Source organism: Symphalangus syndactylus, chromosome 2, assembly GCF_028878055.3.
Source record: "Symphalangus syndactylus isolate Jambi chromosome 2, NHGRI_mSymSyn1-v2.1_pri, whole genome shotgun sequence".
NCBI classification, from domain to species: domain Eukaryota; kingdom Metazoa; phylum Chordata; class Mammalia; order Primates; family Hylobatidae; genus Symphalangus; species Symphalangus syndactylus.
Window position 1 is genome coordinate 128,522,220 of NC_072424.2, and position 20,976 is coordinate 128,543,195.

Sequence of the window (20,976 nt, forward strand, 5' to 3'; positions counted from 1 at the left end):
GTTCTTTGCAGTAACGTTTGTTACTGCAAAAGACTAGAAACAGCCAAATGTCCCTAAACAAGAAGCTGTTTGAATCAACCATAGTATATCCACGTAATGAAGTACTGTGAAGCAGTAACAGTAAAGAATATCTCGGCTGGGCATGGTGGCTCATGCGTGTAATCCCAGCACTTTGGGAGGCCGAAGCGGGCAGATTACCTGAGATCAGGAGTTCAAGATCAGCTTGGCCAACGTGATGAAACCCCATCTCTACTAAAAATACAAAAAAATTGCCAGGCATGGTGACAGGCATCTCTATTCCCAGCTACTTGGGAGGCTGAGGCAGAAGAATCACTTGAACCCAGGAGGTAGAGGTTGCAGTGAGCCGAGATCGTGCCATTGCACTCCAAGCCTGGGCGACAGAGTGAGACTCCATCTCAAAAACAAAAGAAAAAAGAATATCTTTATATACTCCTCTGGGGAGGGAGTGGATAAAAGTGTGTGTACAGCACTGTGGTTCCCAAAGTGTGGTCCTGGACCTGCAGCATCAGCGTCACTTGGGAACTCATTAGAAATGCAGATTCCTAGGCCCTACTCTAAGACCTACTACATCAGAAACCCAGCAATCTATGTTTTAACAGGCCCTCCAGGTAATTCTGATACTCAAGTTTGAGGATCACTGGTATAACATGATTTGTTTTTCTAGGAGAGGAAAACCTGTAAGATTAAAAATTGATTACCAGTGGAGGAATGGAGGGAACAGACTAGAAGGGAAAAGAATAGAGGTTTGGCTTCTTTGGAGGATGGGAACGGTGGCTCACACCTGTAATCTCAGCACTTTGGGAGGCCGAGGTGGGTGGATCATTTGAGGCCCGGAGCTTGAGACCAGCCTGGCAAACATGGCAAAACCCCATCTCTACTAAAAAATAAAAACAAAAAAATTAGCTGGGCCATAGTAGAACATGCCTGTAATCCCAGCTACTCAGGAAGCTGAGGCAGGAGAATCATTTGAACCCGGGAAGCAGAGGTTGCAGTGAGCCAAGATGGTGCCACTGTATTCCAGCCTGGGTGACAGAGCGAGAATCTGTCTCAAAAAAGAAAAAAAAAAAGAGGTTAGGCTTCTTTGAATATGAATTTCTTTGCAGAACTGACTTTGAAGCCATGTAAATATTTTACATAATTATAGAACAAAACTAATATTCCAAAAAGCAGTCACCAAAAATTGAAAGCAAAATTAAACTGTATCCAGTTGGTGGCATAACCATGCAATAGGAATTTCAGTTGATTTGAAAATATGCTTTAGATGAAACACAGCAAATACATCTGTAACTATTTAATAATGATACTGTTTATGGTGGTGTTGCTATTGTTGTTCTGAAATTATTGAGTGTGTTGCAAGATGAAGCAAAGAAGTATTTATGTTAGCATCATTGAGAAATGGAATTGGTAGAAGAAAGAAAACACAGACAAAAGAATGAGTGTAGCTAATCAAAAGTGCTGTAGTCCTGTATCTGAATTATTAATATAAGTGTTAGTATGAACTAAGGTTGTATTTTATCCTTTTAAAAAAACACCACTTCCTATCCTGGCCAACATGGAGAAACCTCGTCTCTACTAAAAATACAAAAATTAGCCGGGCGTAGTGAGGCATGCCTGTAGTCCCAGCTACTTGGGAGGCTGAGGCAGGAGAATCGCTTGAACCCAGGAGGTAGAGGTTTCGTTGAGCTGAGATCGCGCCACTGCACTCCAGCCTGGGCGACAGAACAAGACTCAGTCTCAAAAAAACAAAAACAAAAAAACACACCACTTCCTGGTTGGGCGCGGTGGCACACACCTGTAATCCCAACACTTTGGGAGGCCAAGGCAGGCGATCACCTGAAGTCAGGAGTTCGAGACCAGCCTGGCCAACATGCATAAACCCCATCTCTACTAAAGATAGAAAAATTTAGCTGGGCGTGGTGGTGAGTGCCTGTAGTCCCAGCTACTCAGGAGGCTGAGGCAGGAGAGTCGCTTGAACCCAAGAGGCAAAGGCTGCAGTGAACCGAGATTGCACCACTGCACTCCAGTCTGGGTGGCAGAGCAAGACTCCATCTCAAAACAACAACAACAAAAAACCACACCACTTCCTAACTCTGTCCACTGAAAAGTCCCAGAAATGATGATTACGCTACAGCAAGAGTATCCCTGATACCCAGATTGTGGTCTCCAAACACTGTTTCCTGCCAGAAGGAATAGGGGCTCCATGAAGAATGAGTGTGGGGCAGGAAATATACGAGATAGTCTTGGGACATCTTGTCACACCAGGAAACAAGCTACAAAAGACCATAGGCCAGGTCATGAATGCTCAAGAAGGGGCTCCTACTAGCCAAAAATGGGATAATTTGAGCATCAGTGAAGATAATTAATTGAAAACAATGGAAACTCATTAAATAGGCTCATATTAATGAATTTGCAGTAATATTAAAACACCAAATTGATCACCTTTGCATGACGCTGGAGAACCAATACGTTATTTTGAAAATTAAAGGGAAGAATTGGCTGGGTGTGGTAGCTTATCCATGTAATCCCCTACACTTTCGGAGGCTGAGGCAGGGGGATCACTTGAGCCCAGAAGTTTGAGACCAGACTGGGCAATATAGCAAGACCCTGTCTCCATAAAAAGTTTTAAACTTAGCCAGAGGTGGTGGCACGCCTGTGGTCCCAGCTACTCTGGAGGCTGAGGTGAGAGGATCACTCGAGGCTAGGAGGTTGAGGCTGAAATGAACCGTGACCACCACTGTACTCCAGAATGGGTGACAGAGCAAGACCCTGTCTTGAAATAAAAAGGAAAGAATTAAACATTTATTCTGCCTTTCCCATACAAATCACAAACTGCAGAGTAACCAAGAGTTCATAAGAAGAGGTTCTTTTTTTGGAAAGATTCTAGCTAATAAGGAATAAAGTATTAGAAATACCACCATTTTCCAACCCCTAATAAATTAATAGATCTAGCCAATAAGTGCCAATGGTTGTTAGCATCACAGAAGAGAGACAGCCAGACTTTATGTCCATTGGACCTCTTGATTCCATTAGACTTCCGTTGTACTTCCATTAGAGGAAGCACAAAATAGCCACTAGTGTATTGTGCCAAATTACGGAACCTAAATCTGAGCAAGTCTCTACTAAACCAGTATGAGTATAATGGACAGGGCATATTAAATGAAACCAGGCCAGGCGTAGTGCCTCATGCCTGCAATCCCAGCACTTTGGGATGCCAAGGTGGGTGGATCACTTGAGGTCAGGAGTTCAAGACCAGCCTGTCCAACGTGGTGAAACCCTACCTCTACTAAAAATGCAAAAATTAGCCAGGCGTGGTGATGCATGCCTGTAATCCCTGCTACTTGAGAGGCTAAGGCAGGAGAATCACTTGAACCTGGGAGGCAGAGACCGCAGTGAGCCAAGATTGTGCCGCTGCACTCCAGCCTGGGCAACAAAGCGAGAATCCGTCTCAAAAAAATAAAAGGAGACTCTAGAGATGGCATTGGTAATAGTGGAACTGGGCTGTGCAGCACAACGGTGTGGTTTCTTCAACTCACTTGCAAAAGGAAGAAAAATAAGGGAGAACTTAGAGATGAAAAGAGACTACTAAAGAGATATCAACCATTTGCTCTGTGTAATTTTTATTTGCAAATCAAACAGGCAAAAGATTTTAAAAAGAAAAAAGGAAATATGAATAGTGACTGGTGAAACTTCATGATGTTATTGAATTATTTAAGTGTAACAATGGTATTATGTTTAATGTCCTTATTTTAGTCCAGGCATGGTGGCTCATGCCTATAATCCCAACACTTTGGGAGGCCAAGGCGGGTGGATCACTTGAGGCCAGGAGTTTGAGACCAGCCTGGCCAACATGGCGAAACCCTATCTCTACTAAAAATACAAAAAATTAGCTGGGTGTGATAGCATACACCTGTAGTCCCAGCTACTCAGGAGGCTGAGGCGGGAGAATTGCTTGAACCCAGGAGGCGGAGGTTGCAGCGAGCTGAGGTTGCACCACTGCACTCCAGCCTGGGCAACAGAGTGAGACTCTGTCTCAAAAAAATAAAATAAAGTCCTTATTTTAGAGATACATCTTAAAATATTTACAAGCAAATTGATGTCTAGAATTTAATTCAGAATGATGGGGAAGCAGGGGAGTGGGAGGGGGCAGAGACGAGGAGTTAATGATTATTGAGGTTGGACAATGGAAACTTGGGGATTTATTATACCATCCTCTGTACTTTTATATATGCTTGAAACTTTCCATTAAAAAAAAAGTTTAACCTAATTCCAGTTGAGGTTAACAGGAAGGATTCTAAGTAGAGATTTTAGAATTAAAAAAAAATAAAGCTACCAGAAAAATAGTCACTTAGAGTCACATGTGAATCCAGCATTAAGTGGTCTAAAAAGTAAAAGAAAGTAAAAGTTAAAAAAAATTGGAGAATGTGAAACACCACCAAAATAATCTGTGGCTCTTTTTCAAAATATAATTTCAAGACCAGGCATAGTGGCTCACGCCTGTAATCCCAGCACTTTGAGAGGCTGAGGCAGACGGATAACTTGAGACCAGGAATTAGAGACAAGCCTGGCCAACATAGCGAAACCCCATCTTTACTAAAAATACAAAAAATTAGCTGGGCACAGTGACGTGTGCCTGTAATCCCAGCTACTCAGGAGGCTGAAGCACAAGAATTGCTTGAACTGGGGAGGCGGAGGCGGAGGCTACAGTGAGCAGAGATTGTGCCACTGCACTCCAGCCTAGGCGACAAAGCGAGACTCCATCTCAAAAAAAAAAGGAAATTTTATTTTAGATTTTGCAAGAGCTAGTAATTCATTGGCCTTAACTTAGTTATTCTGACTGACAGTCTTACCATCAAAAGTTCTGGCCACTTCCCCTCCCTGTCTACATACCTCTTTTCTTTGGCAGTCTAGGAAAAAATTGTGAAAGACATTGAAATCCACCAAAGCCAGGCATGGTGGCGCATTCCTGTAATCCCAGCTACTCGGGAGGCTGAGGCAGGATAATCACTTGAACCGGGAAAGCAGAGCTTGCAGTGAGCCGAGATCGCGCCATTGCACTCCAGCCTGGCCAACAAGAGCAAAACTCCGCCTCAAAAAAATAAATATATATATATAGAAATGTCAAGGCCCGAATGCTATTTCTTTTTATTGTTTTAAATTGATTGTTTATGTGTGTGCTTTGTTGCCTATAAAAATTTCTTTTGTTTCCTTGCAGAGTGAAGAGTTCCACATTTATACCCAGTATTGCACTAACTATCCAAGGTATGGATCGAGAATGGGCCAAGAGTACTTTTGTTCACTTTCACATTGTTTCAAGTCAGCTGGTGCAGTACATGTGGTTGTTAGGCATTCTGTGCCTGGCCTTGTGCTGAATACTATGGGAAGAATGCAAAACGTGCTGAGAACAGTACAGGGGCACCCAGATATGGATCCATTTGGGCTTTGGGGCTCCCTGCAGAGCCAGTATGGGGAAAAATTGTAAAGGTCTATGGAAAAACCGAAAAGATGACTAGGTATCTCCAAAACGAAATTAAGCAAGCTGTTGCATCAGGCCGCAAGTCTTGCCTGCTAACCCGTTTCTGTGTGTGTCATGTTTTTAAGAATTTAGGAAACATTGCTAATGAGTTTCTATAATCTAGATGGGGAGAGAACAGATTCTATTTTTTCCAAATAAGTTTTATGAACTATATAAGTTTAATGGAGTTCAGAGGAAGGACAGATCATCATAAGCCTGGATGAGAAGAGGGGCATCGTCATCTCACCTGGGTTGTTGGTTCAGTTTTCCTTGCATTGGAAATCAATGGCACAAGGGCCGTGTAGGAAGCATCCTTGGACAATGTATTGACCATTTCAGTAAGGGAGTTGGGCCTAAGATGATGGGCTACAACTGTAGGAATTTCTTCTTTTCTCCAGAAGATATTTATTGGGCACTTACTAATTCCTAAGCCCTGTGCTAAATGCTGTAAATACAAAATACTGAATTTAACTTTTCAAAGCAATCCAGAGACATTGAGGGATTTTTTTTTAAGCAGAGCACCCATCCCAGTGCCTGGCCCCTCCTAAGTTCTTCATAAGTGCTAGTTCACCATCACCTCTGCCCCTTCCCTATTTCATGGATGAAGTAACTGAGGCTCTGATAGGTAAGGTGATTCTCTGAGGGGTGCATAGCTGATGAATGGCCCAGCTTGGATTTGAACCAAGGTTTCTTCTCTGACTTCTAAGACCTCATGCTGCTATGAGTATGTCCTTTGTAAAAGTTTCTGAAACTTTGTGATTCTCCCCCTGCCTTTTTATTTTCCTTTTTTTCCACATGATTAGCAGACTTTGAGTTATGGGGTTTTTTGTTTTGTTTTGTTTTGTTTTTTTGAGACAGAGTCTCACTCTGCCAGCCAGGCTGGAGTGCAGTGGCGTGATCTCAGCTCACTGCAACCTCTACCTTTTGGTTCAAGTGATTCTCCTACCTCAACCTCCTGAGTAGCTGCAATTACACCATGCCCCACCAGACTTTGAGTTATCTTAAGGACCAGCCAGGAAGAAGAGAGCTAGGGAGACTTTACACACTCTGTAGCCAGTCTTGATAGACAGGTCCCTGATGGTAAAGTGGGTGGTGGGATCCACCCAGAAGAGAAGGCAGCACACTGAGCCCTGAGTGTTACTTCTGTAAGGAAGAACAAATAGGTCCCCTGCTCCCCACTGTCAGGAGTAACCCCAGAAAGCCAGTATGGATTAAAAGACCCAGGATGTTGCTGCATGTGGTGGCGTGCACCTGTAGTCCTAGAGCTACTCAAGAGGCTGAGGCAGGAGGATAGCTTGAGCCCAGGAGTTTGAGGCTACATTGAGCTACTATCGCACCACTGCACTCCAGCCCAGGCAACAGAGCAAGATCCTGTCTCTTAAAGACCCAAGAAGCAGCTGGGTGCAGTGACTTATGCCTGTAATCCTAGCACTTTGGGAGGCCAAGGCGGGCAGATCACCTGAGGTCAGGAGTTCGAGACCAACCTGTGCAACACGGCAAAACCCTGTCTCTACTAAAAATATAAAAATTAGCCAGATGTGGTGGCACATCTCTGTAATCCCAGCTACTTGGGATGCTGAGGCAGGAGAATCGCTTGAACCTAGGAGGCGGAGGTTGCAGTGAACTGAGATTGCACCACTGCACTCCAGCCTTGGCAACAGAGCAAGACTCTGTCGCAGAAAAACAAAAAAACAAAAAAACAAAAAAGACCCAAGAAGCCAGAAGTTCAGAGGTTCAACTTACTCATGGCAAATACTTTTCCTTGGAGGACCCCTGCTTTCCCCAGTTTTCCCTAAAAAAAACAACAAAATAAATAGACCCACATGCATATTAGAACATTTATTACACATCCTTATCTGTAGACCCACCCATAGTTAATTTACATGGTTTCACTTAAGCAATTTTCTCTCTTAAAGTATTTGTTTCCATCTTAATGCTGAAAACATCAGGCGATTGCAGGATGCCCCAGCTAAATCCCATGGTTCTAAACCAAAAGCCAGCTTGCCTCACGCCCTAATTCAGAGAAATCACAGAATCAGCCCTCATCTTCTGTACAAAATTTCTTCCTTAGGGAAGGAAAAAACATTCAGATTCTGAAGAATCAACAAAGTTCCAGACCCAATTATGAGAATCTAAAATGATACAGGAGCTTGTTTGGGGAATTATGTTTCTATAAATTTCATTATAAACATACCATTTAAAGAAATAATTCTTAAACTTCCAAAATTGCAAATTCAGAAGATTTTGTGATTTATTAAGAAGAGTACAAAATAAAAACGGCTTCTTTATATGCTAGGCTGCCTTCAGAGCCAGGGGAGAGGCAAAATCATTTGTGCAAGGACATTTTTAAGAGCTTGTCATTCATGGAGCACCGTCCCAAGCCTGGTGTATATTGGCAGGAAATAGCAAACAATACCCTTGCCTTCAAGCAGTTTCTATTCTTTTGAAGGTCAGATGCAACTAAATGCAATGGTGGAAGAGCATGTTCTGGAAGATCAAATAAATATAAATTAACAATATATATATTATTAATATATATGTATAATATAAATTATAATATAAATTAACAGGACAAACTCAGTAATGTGTAATAAAAGCTCAAGGTTAAGGATAATTTTCTGGAGAAAGTTTTTTTTTTTTAGAGTTAGAGTCTCGCTCTGTTGCCCAGGTTGAAGTGCAGTGGCATGATCTCAGCTCACTGCAACCTCTGCCTCCTGGGTTCAAGCAATTCTCTTGCCTCAGCCTCCGAAGTAGCTGGGATTACAGGCACATGCCACCACACCCATCTAATTTTTGTATTTTTAGGAGAGAGGGGGTGTCACCATGTTGGCCAGGCTGGTCTCAAACTCCTGACCTCAAGTGATCCACCCGCCTCGGCCTTCCAAAGTGCTGGGATTGCAGGCATGAGCCACCATGCCTGGTGAGAAAGTAGTCTTTTAAAAAAAAATTGAGTGTGACTTTGAAGAAAAGTGTTAGCAGAGAGGTACTCAAAAGTTGTTCTTGGTGAAGAAGACATGTCCATTTCTTGCCCAATTGTGTGGTTTTCGTATTCATAGAGAAATATTTTATCTTGTCCACTTGTATCCAATCAGTTTACTCTCTGAGACCCGAAGTTCCCTTCTCCCACTTAACAAGCCAAAAATGCCAGGTATTTCAGCCCATCTGACAAATTTTCCTTCCCCCTTTGGATCTCCGCTGGTGATATTAAATGTCACAGGCACACCTTGACAGTGATTTTGTCACAGGCACACCTCAGTGATTTTGCTGTGAAGAGACACAAGGTCCCACACTCTGTTCCCCGGGGAGGGGCACAAACCCAGCCAGGTCCTTGTCCTCAGATGCCTGCCTGTGCCCAAGACTTCCAGGAAACCGGAACTCAGCGTGCTCCTAATTTGTTGCAGGTTCTTACCTTTGAGCAAGAGCCCAAGCCTTTAGGTGGCCAAAGGGCTACAGAGCAGCCGATTCTGACTCTAAAGAACCTTAGAAATGTTCCTAGGTTACATGATGGAGAGTTTCGAAATCTTGACTCAAGGGGAAAATAAATCAGTGTGAATAGATATTTCTCAAAGTAGATTGGCACAAAAGGGATTCTAATGGTTTAACTATGAAACTTCCATTTAACTTCCTTCCTCACAGCCTTATTTTGTTGTTTGGCTCTGATTTTCTCAATTAATCTTGAAAATGTTACTGACTTAGGGAGAAAAGGGCTGAAATTATTTCCACCTGCTTCCTTCTACATTTTGAGAACGAAAGATTTTTAATTTATGTGCGTGCGACTACACAAGCCGTTAGCTTGCTTTGTGATACAAGCATTGTTTCAACCATTGCCTTAAGATGTTCTGGGGCTGTCTGTGCTCACCACCTTGAGGGGATCTGGGTTGGAGAAAGAATTCTCACCCACTTTCGGAACACCCTCATCTGAGGCACACTCCATAGGAGCAAGACTATCTGGCTTTCCCAGAAGCTGTATTACGTGTAAGGATAACAATTTGGAGGTAGAAAGGGAGACCTGTTCAAAGATTCTCACAGGGAAGTTACCCAAGGGAAGAGGTCTCTAAGCAAGGCTACCACATAGGGTCACAGTTTGTGCATCATATAAAAGGGGCCAGCAGAGGGGGTGGCAAATGCTCTGACAGGGGCCTGGATCTTCTAGCAGGAAGGAACGCCTTTTTCTTAGTACAAAAAGTGCCTACTCCTTATAATCTAACCTGTGGAAATGGAATACCAGCCTGCTGTGTGAGCACTGCACAGAGATACCCAGATTGGGCACAGCTAGGGGCTAAAATCCCACTCAAATAACTTTTGCCAAGCCATGGGCCCTGGCACAAGGCTGCGTCTCCTAGAAGGAAGGAACTTGTTCCTTAGAAGCCATGAGCCCAGGGTGCCACTGCCAGTGGGTCCGGTGCCTTTTTCTAATTCACCCTCCCAGAGGGACCCCTTTCTCCAAGTTGCCTAAAGGCATGCTGATCTGACCACAGCTCTGGAGCTACCCTACCCGTTTTAGGACATTTACACTTGCAATAGCATTTACAATTTGAATACCCACATAAAGCATTACAATTTAGATAAAAACATGGACTCTTCCTGCAGGTCCGTGGCTGTGCTAACAGAGTGCATGAGGAACAAGATACTGGCCAAATTCTTCAGGGAACGTCAGGAAACTCTGAAACACTCGCTGCCTCTGGGGTCCTATCTCTTGAAACCAGTTCAGCGGATTCTCAAGTATCATCTCCTTCTGCATGTAAGTTTCTGCCTGGCATGAGCACTTTCCAGGGGATGGGAGTTTTGTGTGTATATATTAAGTTTGGTGGAAAATACCAGAAAATGCTATGGACATATGGAAACATTTCCCACACTCATATTTCACAACTGACTAATCTGCTTTGAGGATTTGGAGATATTTATATTCTAGGCCCGTGGCCCCATTGACAACAGCCAAGAGAAGAGATTAATCTTAGCTCTGATTCTGATGGGGCTTAGGAGTGCCTCGCCCTGTGCACTGACAGTTTCAGGCAGGGAGCTATCATGCAAATGAAAAACAGATTTTGTAATGTTTCCATCAGCCCTGATTCAGTAGGCAATTGGAAGGGAAAGCTATTTGTCATAGATTGGCTTTTGCATGGAGAGCAAAGAGAAGGGGCTGAAAAGGGAGAAGACAGATGAGCAGCCTGATAAGTGACCTCCAAGCTGGGCTTAGCGTCACTTCAGATGTCTCCTCTTATATTATTTTCCACTACTTTTACAAAATTCAAGCAGGCTTTAGAAACAAAGATAATCATAGCTCTTAAATTCTTTTTTCTTTTTCTTTTTTTTTTTTTTTTTTTTTTTTGAGACACGGTCTGGCTCTGTTGCCCAGGCTGGCATGCAGTGGTGTAATCACAGATCACTGCAACCTCCGCCTCCTAGGCTCAAGCAATCCTCCTACCTCAGCATCCTGAGTAGCTGGGACTCCAGGTGTGCACCACCATGCCCAGCTAACTTTTTTGTATTTTTGGTAGAGATAGAGTTTCACCATGTTGCCCAGCCTGGTCTCAAACTTCTGAGCTCCAGCAATCCTCCAGCCTGAGCCTCCCAAAGTGTTGGGATTACAGACGTGAGCCACCATGCCCGGCCTCAAATTCTTATTTCTTACCCTCCAGAAAAGTTGATGTGAATGGGAAAAAAAAGTATTATCGCAAGTAATTTTCATTCTGTAAGTAGGACTTGCTTACTTTTGTAGCAGGAGAAAGACAGTACAGCGGAGTGGTTAGGAACAGGGCTCTGGGAAAGACTGCCTGGGTCTAAATCTTATAAGTTGCCCACATTCACTGTGGCTCACAGGCACTTGATAAAAATAAGCTATTGTTTTTTATTATTTTTATGATACATTAAAATCCCCTTTTTAAAGGAATTTTAATTCAGAGTTCCTCTCCATGTCAACAGGCCTGCAGTTTATAGGTATCTCTTTTTAAATGATTCCACGTTTCTAATTTGGATAATTATTCCAGATTTGTTTGGTTCATATATATTTAAAATTTCGAGAACTTTGATTGTCCATCTTTACTAGCAATTTCTTAGCTTTGTCTGTTTGCCTGAGTAACTCATCTTTGGAGAATCTTATGTTCTATGAAGTCACATCAGGGATATTATTTTAATTTTTAAATTGATCCTTATGACCTCTTAGATTTAGTGGGATTTATTTGCTAAATCAGTGTCCAAATAACTCTTAAATAATATTTGTCTCAGGACACATCTCTGCTGAATTCTGTTAATGTAACATCTAAGACTAGTGTGTCCCAAAAATCTCTAATATGATCTTCTAGACAGTAAGATGGTCTTCAGTCAAAAGTAAAGTTTAAGATCTCAGTTAAGCATATGAGACAAGTCAAGATCCTTACAAAAAGTTAATTAACAGGAAAAACAGCCTTTATCCTACATATTAAGGGCTGGCAATGAAGAAAAAAAAAAAAAACAGTGGTTGGATTAATCCAAAACTAACTTCTGGTTGCTTTTGAAGTGTTTTCTGCTTTTATAGTTGATTAGAGGGCTCCCTCTATGTCATTCACATCATTTCTTTCTTTTTTTTTTTTTTTTTGAGACAGAGTTTCGCTCTGTTGCCAGGTTAGAGTGCAGTGGCACAATCTCAGCTCACTGCAACCTCCGCGTCCCAGGTTCAAGCGATTCTCCTGCCTCAGCTTCCCAAGTAGCTGGGACTACAGGCATGCACCACCACACCCAGCTAATTTTTTGTATTTTTAGTAGAGATGGGGTTTCACCATGTTGGCCAGGATGGTCTCGATCTCTTGACCTCATGATCCACCCTCCTCAGCCACTCAAAGTGCTGGGATTACAGGAGTGAGCCACCGTGCCTGGCCGATTCACATCATTTCAAAGTTATGTAGCCATCCGTGAAAATCCCCACAGAAATATCCTCTGTACCTCCCAGTCTGTTTACTGATGAGCACGGTTGTCTCTCAGGCTAAAAGAAGAAATCATTATGTTTTTAAATTTGTCATTTAGGACCTTGCTGACAGCTGAGTCCAAGCATGGAAAGAAAATGTAAATTCTTTTACAGTTTCTAGCTAGAGAAAAACTTGAGTACTCAGTAAAAGTAAACAAAGATTTACATCGTTACTATAAAATAATGGAACTAATCTTCAAGTTGTACCATAACATTTAACCTCCACCCGTTAGCTGATTATGTATGATAAATGTCACAAGAACGATCTAATTGATTACAATGTTTTCTTACTATTTTAGGCACTGATATAGGATTACTGTTGTTGTTGTTTTTAAAAAAGGCAATAGTTTCAATTTAATAAGCACTTACTCACCACCCAACTCTCTGCTGGGCACTGAGAAGATAAAAAATCGAAGGAACTGTATACAATAGTCTCTATCCTTAGACTCTTGAGGATCTAGGGACAAGTGTCTTATGTGCTCAAAAGAACTAGAACAAAGATCCTGTCCCTCTCTCATGTTCCTGGGATTGTGGGCCTCCAGTGGTAAGATGATTGCTAATGTAACATACTTCTGACCATCAGAGAATTGAGTGCTGAAACCATGAGATCCTTCTCAACACTCTGAAGGATTTTCTTTAGTCAACTTCATTTGGCCTTTAAAAACCTTGACTACAGGAAAATGTGCTAAAATGTCTACTTGCTATAGAGATAATTTTGTAAAGATAATTTTCGCTATATTTTTGAGTCTGTTAAATATTAAGGTCCTGTATGAAACATTTTGCTTCCTAAATAAATAAGGGAAAAAAATAAGTATGCATTTTATCTTGTGAGGGTGAGAACTATATTACTGAGAACTGTATAACATTGGCCACCAGGAAGCTCAGAACTCTAGAGCTATAAGAGCAATTCCCACATCTGTTATAATAACTATAATATCACTCTGAAACTCAATGGGCTACATGCATGTTGTGTTTTATCCTGTTTATTCTGGAATCCTATTCCAATTTTATCTTTCCTATCCCTGTTTTTTTCCCCCTTGTCTTACCATTTTGTTGCAGGTATTTCTGGCCTCAAAATCTTAAAGAATGGTGCTAGTGTGTAAATATTGTATTTATATATATATATATATGTATATATATATATATATATTTTTTTTTTTTTTTTGAGGCAGAGTATCACTCTGTCAGCCAGGCTGGAGTGCAGTGGCCTGATCTCAGCTCACTGCAACCTCTGTCTTCCAGGTTCAAGTGATTGTCCTGCCTCAGCCTCCTAAGTAACTGGGACTACAGGCATGCGCCACCACGCCCGGCTAATTTTTGTATTTTTAGGAGAGACAGGGTTTCACCATGTTGGCCAGGCTGGTCTCGAACTCTGGACCTCAGGTGATCCACCCACCTGGCCTCCCAAAGTGCTGGGATTACAGGCATGAGCCACCACACCCAGCTGACAGTGTGTAAATAAATAAGCAAAAATAAAATATAAGGAACTAATCATAGCAGTGCCATTTGTTTCACTGTCTATGTGAAAATAAAATGAAAAAAAAAACTCGTTCTTTTTTGTTTAAGGAAATAGAAAACCACCTTGATAAGGACACAGAAGGCTATGATGTGGTGCTTGATGCTATAGACACAATGCAGCGAGTTGCCTGGCACATCAATGACATGAAGCGGAAACATGAGCATGCGGTCCGGTTGCAGGTGAGCCCACGAGGTGTCAGTGCCCAGCAGGGTTGCAGGTGTACTGACTTACTGTTTTCCCAATAAAATATTAAGGCTGCTCAAGTACTGCACTACACTCACCGTCTTCAGTGTAGCTCTCCCTGAAAAAAGTTCAGGACATCAGTAATACCGATCATTGTCTAGTATGGCTATTTAAGAGAAAGGGATATTATCACTTTTTTTTTTTTTTTTGAGATGGAGTTTTGCTCTTGTTGCCCAGGATGGAGTGCAATGGCACAATCTCCACTCACCACAACTTCTGCCTCTGGGGTTCAAGCAGTTATTCTGCCTCAGCCTCCCAAGTAGCTGGGATTACAGGCATGTGCCACCACGCCCGGCTAATTTTGTATTTTTAGTAGAGACGGGGTTTCTCCATGTTGGTCAGGCTGGTCTCGAACTCCTGACCTCAGGTGATCTGCCTGCCTCAGCCTCCCAAAGTGCTGGGATTACAGGCATGAGCCACCGCGCCCAGCCGACATTATAACTTTTAAGCTAATTGTTTGCTTATAGCCCCTTTGATGGTCTAAGTTAAAATTTTGAGCCTCCTACTTCTATTAATTGCAAATTTAGTAATTCTTGTTGAAAGCAACTTTCCCTAAACTATGTAAAGACTTTTTAAGCCTTTATTCCTCTGCCACCGGTTCCTGCAAAATCATGAGGTGGTGTGTGGGTGGTCATAGGCAGGGGACGCAGAGGAAGGGGAGCCAAGGCTGAACCAGCTCCTTTACGGTCACTTGGGGACCCTCCAGCATGTCATTTCAGTTTCCTTTTTTTTTTTTTCTGGAGACGAAGTTTCACTCTTGTCACCCAAGCTGGAATGCAGTGGCACAATCTCAGCTCACTGCAACCTTCGGCTCCCGGGTTCAAGCGATCCTCCTGCCTCAGCCTCCTTAGTAGTTGGGATTACAGGAGCATACCACCATGCCCGGCTAATTTTGTATTTTTAGTAGAGACAGGGTTTCACCAGGTTGACCAGGCTTGTCTTGAACTCCTAACCTCTGGTGATCCACCTGCCTCAGCCTCCCAAAGTGCTGGGATTACAGGTGTGAGCCACCGCACCTGACAGTTTCCTCATTTTTAAAATAAGACAGAGAAGTTTGCTAAAGGCCTATTCAGCACAAACATTTGAGCCCTAAATCTTAAGGAACTTTTGACAGCTGTTGGGCCAGTGATCATGCCCTGGGTACCTCAATAGATGCACTATTAAAAACAAAACAAGAGGCTGCATGAGCCCAGAGGCTAGTTCCAGGCTCCTGGCTGTCCCTAGAGTGAGACAGAAAAGCCCAAAGTGACTCCACGCTATACAGAGTGGCCTTGCCTAACTCGGGAAAAAAGATACCTTATTTGGCTCGTAAGTCAGAACAAACTCTGTAGGTTTCAGGTATAGGCAGCCAGAGTGTGGTGTGATGCCACTGACTATTAGATGATATTCTAATCTTCCAGGCTGCTTTTGTTTTTTTTGTTTGTTTGTTTGTTGCAACAGCAACAAAAGTTAATGCTTTATCATTCAAGTGTTTTGCAGACTTAATGTCGGAATCTATTGAATACAGTCCGCCCCCCTATCCGCAGTTTCACTTTCTGCAGTTTCATTTGCCCACGGTCAACCAAGGTTAGAAAATTTTTAAATGAGGGCCAGGAGTGATGGCTCATGCCTCTAATTCCTGTATTTTGGGAGGCTAAGGCAGGCGGATCACTTGATGTCAGGAGTTCGAGACCAGCCTGGCCAACATGGTGAAACCCTGTCTCTACTTAAAAATATAAAAAATTAGCTGGGCGTGGTGGCACACACCTGTAATCCCAGCTGCTTGGGAGGCTGAGGCAGGAGAATTGCTTGAACCCGGGAGGTAGATGCCGTTGCACTCCAGCCTGGGTGACAGAGTGAGACTCTGTCTCAAAAAAAAAAAAAAAAAAATTAGCCAGGTGTGGTGGCGCATACCTGTAACCCCAGCTACTTGGGAGGCTGAGGTGGGAGAATCGCTGGAAACCGGGAGGCAGAGGTTGCAGTGAGCTGAGATCACATCACTGCACTCTAGCCTGGGAGACAGAGCGAGACTCCATCTCAAAAAAAAAAAAAAAAAAAACTTAAATGGAAAATTCTGGAAATAATCTGTAAATTTTAAATTTTGCACCATTCTGAGTAGCATGATGAAATCTCACACTGCCCTTCTCCCTCCCACCTGGGACATGAATCACCCCTTTGTCCAGTGTATCCACACTGCCTACGGCCACTCACCTGTTAGTCACTCAGTAGCTGGCTTGGTTATCAGATCGACTGTCATGTTTTGCAATGCTTGTGTTCAAGTCAACCTTATTCTACTTCATCATGGCCCCAAAGCACGGAGTAGTGATGCTGACATATTGCTATAATTGTTCTAATTTATTATCAGTTATTGTTGTTAATATCTTTATGCCTAATTTATAAATTAAACTTTATCATAGGTATGTATTTGTAGGGAAAACATAGTATATTTAGGGGTCGATACTATCCCCAGTTCTGGTAACCCACTGTGGGTCTTGGAACATATCCCCTGCAGATAAGGGGGACTGCTATATTCAGAAATGTCTAAATGGCTGGTTTTTCATACTATGTGAAGCTGCTTGACATTCTGAAGTCATTACTAAATCAGACTCTGGCTCAAACTAATACTCCATTTCTGTTCGTTTCTGTTTTCAACCAGTAAAGTTTTTGTTGTCTTGTGGGTTCCTTAATTAAATGGTGCTTGTGAATATTTTCATTTTTCAAAATAATAAAATCAGCTTCCTTTAAAAACACTGATATTCATACACAGTAAATCCCACAGAAATGTCAAAGTCGTGTTATTAGTTTATATTTATCAATTTCTATTAAAACACTAAAACAGGGAGTGGGGCAAGTGGGAGTGGTTAATGAATACAAAACTTTACTTAGAATGAATAAGATCTAGGCCAGGTGCCGGGGCTCACACCTGTAATCCCAGCACTTTGGGAGGCCAAGGCAGGTGGATCACCCGAGATTGGGAGTTTGAGACCAGCCTGGCCAACACAGTGAAACCCCATCTCTTCTAAAAATACAAAAATTAACCAGGCATGGTGGTGGGTGCCTGTAATCCCAGCTACTTGAGAGGCTGAGGCAGGAGAATCACTTGAACCCGGGAGGCAGGGGTTGCAGTGAGCCGAGATTGCGCCACTGCACTCCAGCCTGGACAACAGAGCGAGACTCTGTCTCAAAAAAAAAAAAAAAAAAAAAAAAAAGAATAAGATCTAGTATTTGATAGCACAATGGGGGATTACAGTCAACAGTAATTTATAAAATAACTGAAAGTATAATTGGAATGTTTGTAACACAAAGAATGATAAATGCTGGAGGTGACGGAGGCCCATTTACCTTGATGTGTTTATTATGCATTGTATGCCTGTCAAAATATCAAATGTACCCCATAAATATATACACCTACTGTGTACCCATAAAATTTTAAAATTTTAACAAAAAAAAGCACTAAAACCTAAGTTAGGGGCAAAGAAAGGTTCATTTCCTTTCCCTGAGTAAGTAAATTTAAACTCAAGAAATTTCTGAGAAAATGATGTGGGTGATTTTATATAGGCTTTAGTTTTGAATTACTTATGTGTGGTATGAACTTCGGTATCTGGAAGAAAGTCTTCAAGTCAACAGCTCTGAAAGGTTTTTTTTTTTTCCCCAGAGAGGAGGGGGTGAGAAAAATCAAGGGAAGGGGCCAGGTGTGGTGGCTCGCTTCTGTAATTCCAGCACTTTCAGAGGTACAGGTGGGTAGATCACTTGAGGTCAGGAGTTGAAGACTAGCCTGGCCAACATGGCAAAACCCCATCTCTACTAAAAATGCAAAAAAATTTAGCCAGGCATGGTGACAGACACCTGTAATCCCACCTACTCAGGAGGCTGAGGCAGGAGAATTGCTTGAACCAGGGAGGTGGAGGTTGCAGGGAGCCCTGATTGTGCCACTTTCCTCCAGCCTGGGCGACAGAGCGAGACTCTGTCTCAAGAAAACAAAACAAAACAAACAAAATCAAGGGAAGGAGGCCATACTGGTGGCCCCTGGACCTGGCTTTTGAACGATGTAAGGGCTGCTGTGAGCCACAGCATGGCATGATTAAGGAATGGAAATAAGTAATTAGCAGCTTGTCAGCTAACAGCCTGATTCATTGCTATTAACCCTTAAGTGGCACCACTTGTAAATGCAGATTTATGTCATAGACCATCAGATACCATGTAGATAGTAGACCCCGTCGGGGACAATTTGGCACCATTCTTGAGGCTCAACAGATGGGCCACCAAGCCCTTGGTGCCTGGCTTCTGCCTCCTATAAATGCCATGGCCCATTCCCTTTCTCAGGAGATACAGAGTTTGCTCACTAACTGGAAGGGACCAGACCTGACCAGCTACGGGGAACTGGTGCTTGAGGGAACCTTCCGCATCCAGCGAGCCAAGAATGAGCGGACGCTCTTCCTCTTCGACAAGCTGCTGCTCATCACCAAGAAGAGAGATGATACGTTTACATACAAAGCTCACATCCTGGTAGGTCTGCACGCTGGCCATGGGCAGGGACTCAGATCTCCAGTGCCGTTCCCTCCTGAGTCTGCCTCACCCTCTCTGCTCTCTCTGCTCTAGTGTGGCAACCTCATGCTTGTGGAGGTGATTCCAAAAGAGCCGCTCAGCTTCAGCGTCTTCCACTACAAGAATCCCAAGCTACAGCACACAGTCCAGGTAGCGGCCGGGCCCTGGCCTCTCCGCAAGGCCCCTTTGTGTAACGATGAGTGCTGTGTACCATGTGGCTTTTTGAGAGCGTTCTGGCCACATGGTCATTTCCCATCTCATCAGAGAGTCCTGTGGGTGGTGGAATCAAGTTGTCTGACTGTCCACGTCTCGTCTTGACAGGCCAAATCCCAGCAAGACAAACGCCTCTGGGTTCTGCACCTAAAGAGACTGATTCTGGAGAACCATGCAGCCAAGATTCCAGCTAAGGTAGGAGGACGCTGAAAAACGCACAGTGAAACAGGAGAGAGATACAAGAATCGTTTGAACCTGGGAGGCGGAGGTTACTGTGAGCCAAGATCGCGTCATTGCACTACAGACTGGGCGACAGAGTGAGACTGTCTCAAAAAAAAAAACCAAAGAGACTGGGTCAAAAAAAAAAAAAAGAAGAAGAGTTTAGAATTAGAATCTGGGAGTGACAACGGTTAATCCGATCATTTAATTACTAATGAAGTCCCAGCAAGGCATCCTGATAGGATAAATGTTCAACTTCATAATAAAGAGGCTGGTATGGTGGCTCATGCCTGTAATCCCAGCACTTTGGGAGGCCAAGGCAGGTGGAACACTTGAGCCTAGGAGTTCGAGACCAACCTGGGCAACAAAGTGAGACCCCCCCATCTCTACAAAAAAATATAAAAGTTAGCCCCCAGCATGATGGCATGCACCTGTAGTCTGAGGTGGGAGGCTGAGGTGGGAGGATCACCTGGGTCCAGGAGGCGGAGGTTGCAGTGAGCTGAGGTTGCATCACTGCACTCCAGCCTGGGTGACACAGCAAGACCCTGTCTCAAAAAAAAAAGAGAAAGAAAGAAAGAAAATTGAGAGATAGGATATGTAGGAACTACGTCTCAGCTAAACCAGCCATTAACATCAAAAAGATTCACATGGGGCCAGGCACGGTGGCCCACGCCTGTAATCCTAGCACTTTGGGAGGCTAAGGCGGACAGATCACCTGAAGTCAGGAATTCAAGACCAGCCTGGCCAACATAGTGAATCCCCATCTCTACTAAAAATACAAAAATTAGCCGGGTGTGGTAGCACGCGCCTATAGTCCCAGCTACTGAGGAGGCTGAGGCAGGAGAATCTCTTGAACCCAGGAGGCGGAGGTTGCAGTGAGCCGAGATCGTGCCATTGCACTCCAGCCTGGGTGACAGAGCAAGATCCCGTCTCAAGAAAAAAAAAAAAAAAAGATTCACATGAATCGCAGGCTCTGTGGAGGTGGTGATGTTTTCCTTTTGGGGCTTAGAAGATCAAGTTAGGAGAATTATTCAAAGGTGGATGAAGCACCTATAGGTGTAAAGCTGTGCTAGGTCCCATGAGGGTGCTCGGGAGACAAGATACAAACTCGGCCAAGCAGGAATCTGTAGATGGGGAGCCAGCCGCCAAGCCATGAACCATTTGCCAACCATGAAGACATAATAGAGTATAACCCAGGTGTTGTGGAAGAATAAAGTGTTCAATTCAGTTGAGTGGAGAGAGGAAGGAAAACATCTTTTACCTCGGTCTTAAAGGATAAGGATTTTTTTTTTTTTTTTTTTTTTTTAATACAGGATCTTACTCTGTCACCCAGGCTGGAGCGCAGTGGTGCAAATATGGCTCACTGCAGCCTTGACCTCCTGGGCTCAAGAGATCCCACCACCTCAGCCTCCTGGAGTAGCTGGGACCACAGGCTTGTGCCACCACGCCAAGCTAATTTTTGTATTTTTGGTAAAGGTGTAGTCTCATCATCTTGCCCAGGCTGGTTTCAAACTCCTGGGTTCAAGTGATCTGCCTGCTTCAGCCTTTCCAAAGTGTTGGGATGACAGGCATGAGCCACCATGCCCAGTCTTAGGAATATTTTTATTAAGTGGGGAAAAAAGGAATTAAGGAAACCAGACCTAGAGACCTGCATTTAAAAAAAAAAAAAAAAAAAAAAAAAAAAACGAATGCGCTGTGTTCAGGGCACACAGATGGTGCCAGGATGGGAGGGCTGAGTTCTCAGGGGCTGAGGCAGGGGCTGGGGCAGGGAGGGGAAGGGCAGGA

At 43.3% G+C, this 20,976-nt stretch overlaps 1 protein-coding gene across 2 annotated transcripts in view; it reads left to right on the plus strand.

The window, feature by feature from the left end:
* PLEKHG1 (pleckstrin homology and RhoGEF domain containing G1) overlaps positions 1–20,976 on the plus strand; it is a 121,631-nt gene that overhangs the window by 69,248 nt on the left and 31,407 nt on the right. For both annotated transcript variants that reach the window (XM_063632253.1, XM_055267423.2), the window contains exons 5-10: positions 5,234–5,280; positions 10,124–10,274; positions 14,040–14,171; positions 18,538–18,720; positions 18,814–18,909; positions 19,081–19,167. In XM_063632253.1, coding sequence (XP_063488323.1) covers positions 5,234–5,280; positions 10,124–10,274; positions 14,040–14,171; positions 18,538–18,720; positions 18,814–18,909; positions 19,081–19,167 — 696 coding nt within the window. The remainder of the gene's footprint in view (positions 1–5,233; positions 5,281–10,123; positions 10,275–14,039; positions 14,172–18,537; positions 18,721–18,813; positions 18,910–19,080; positions 19,168–20,976) is intronic.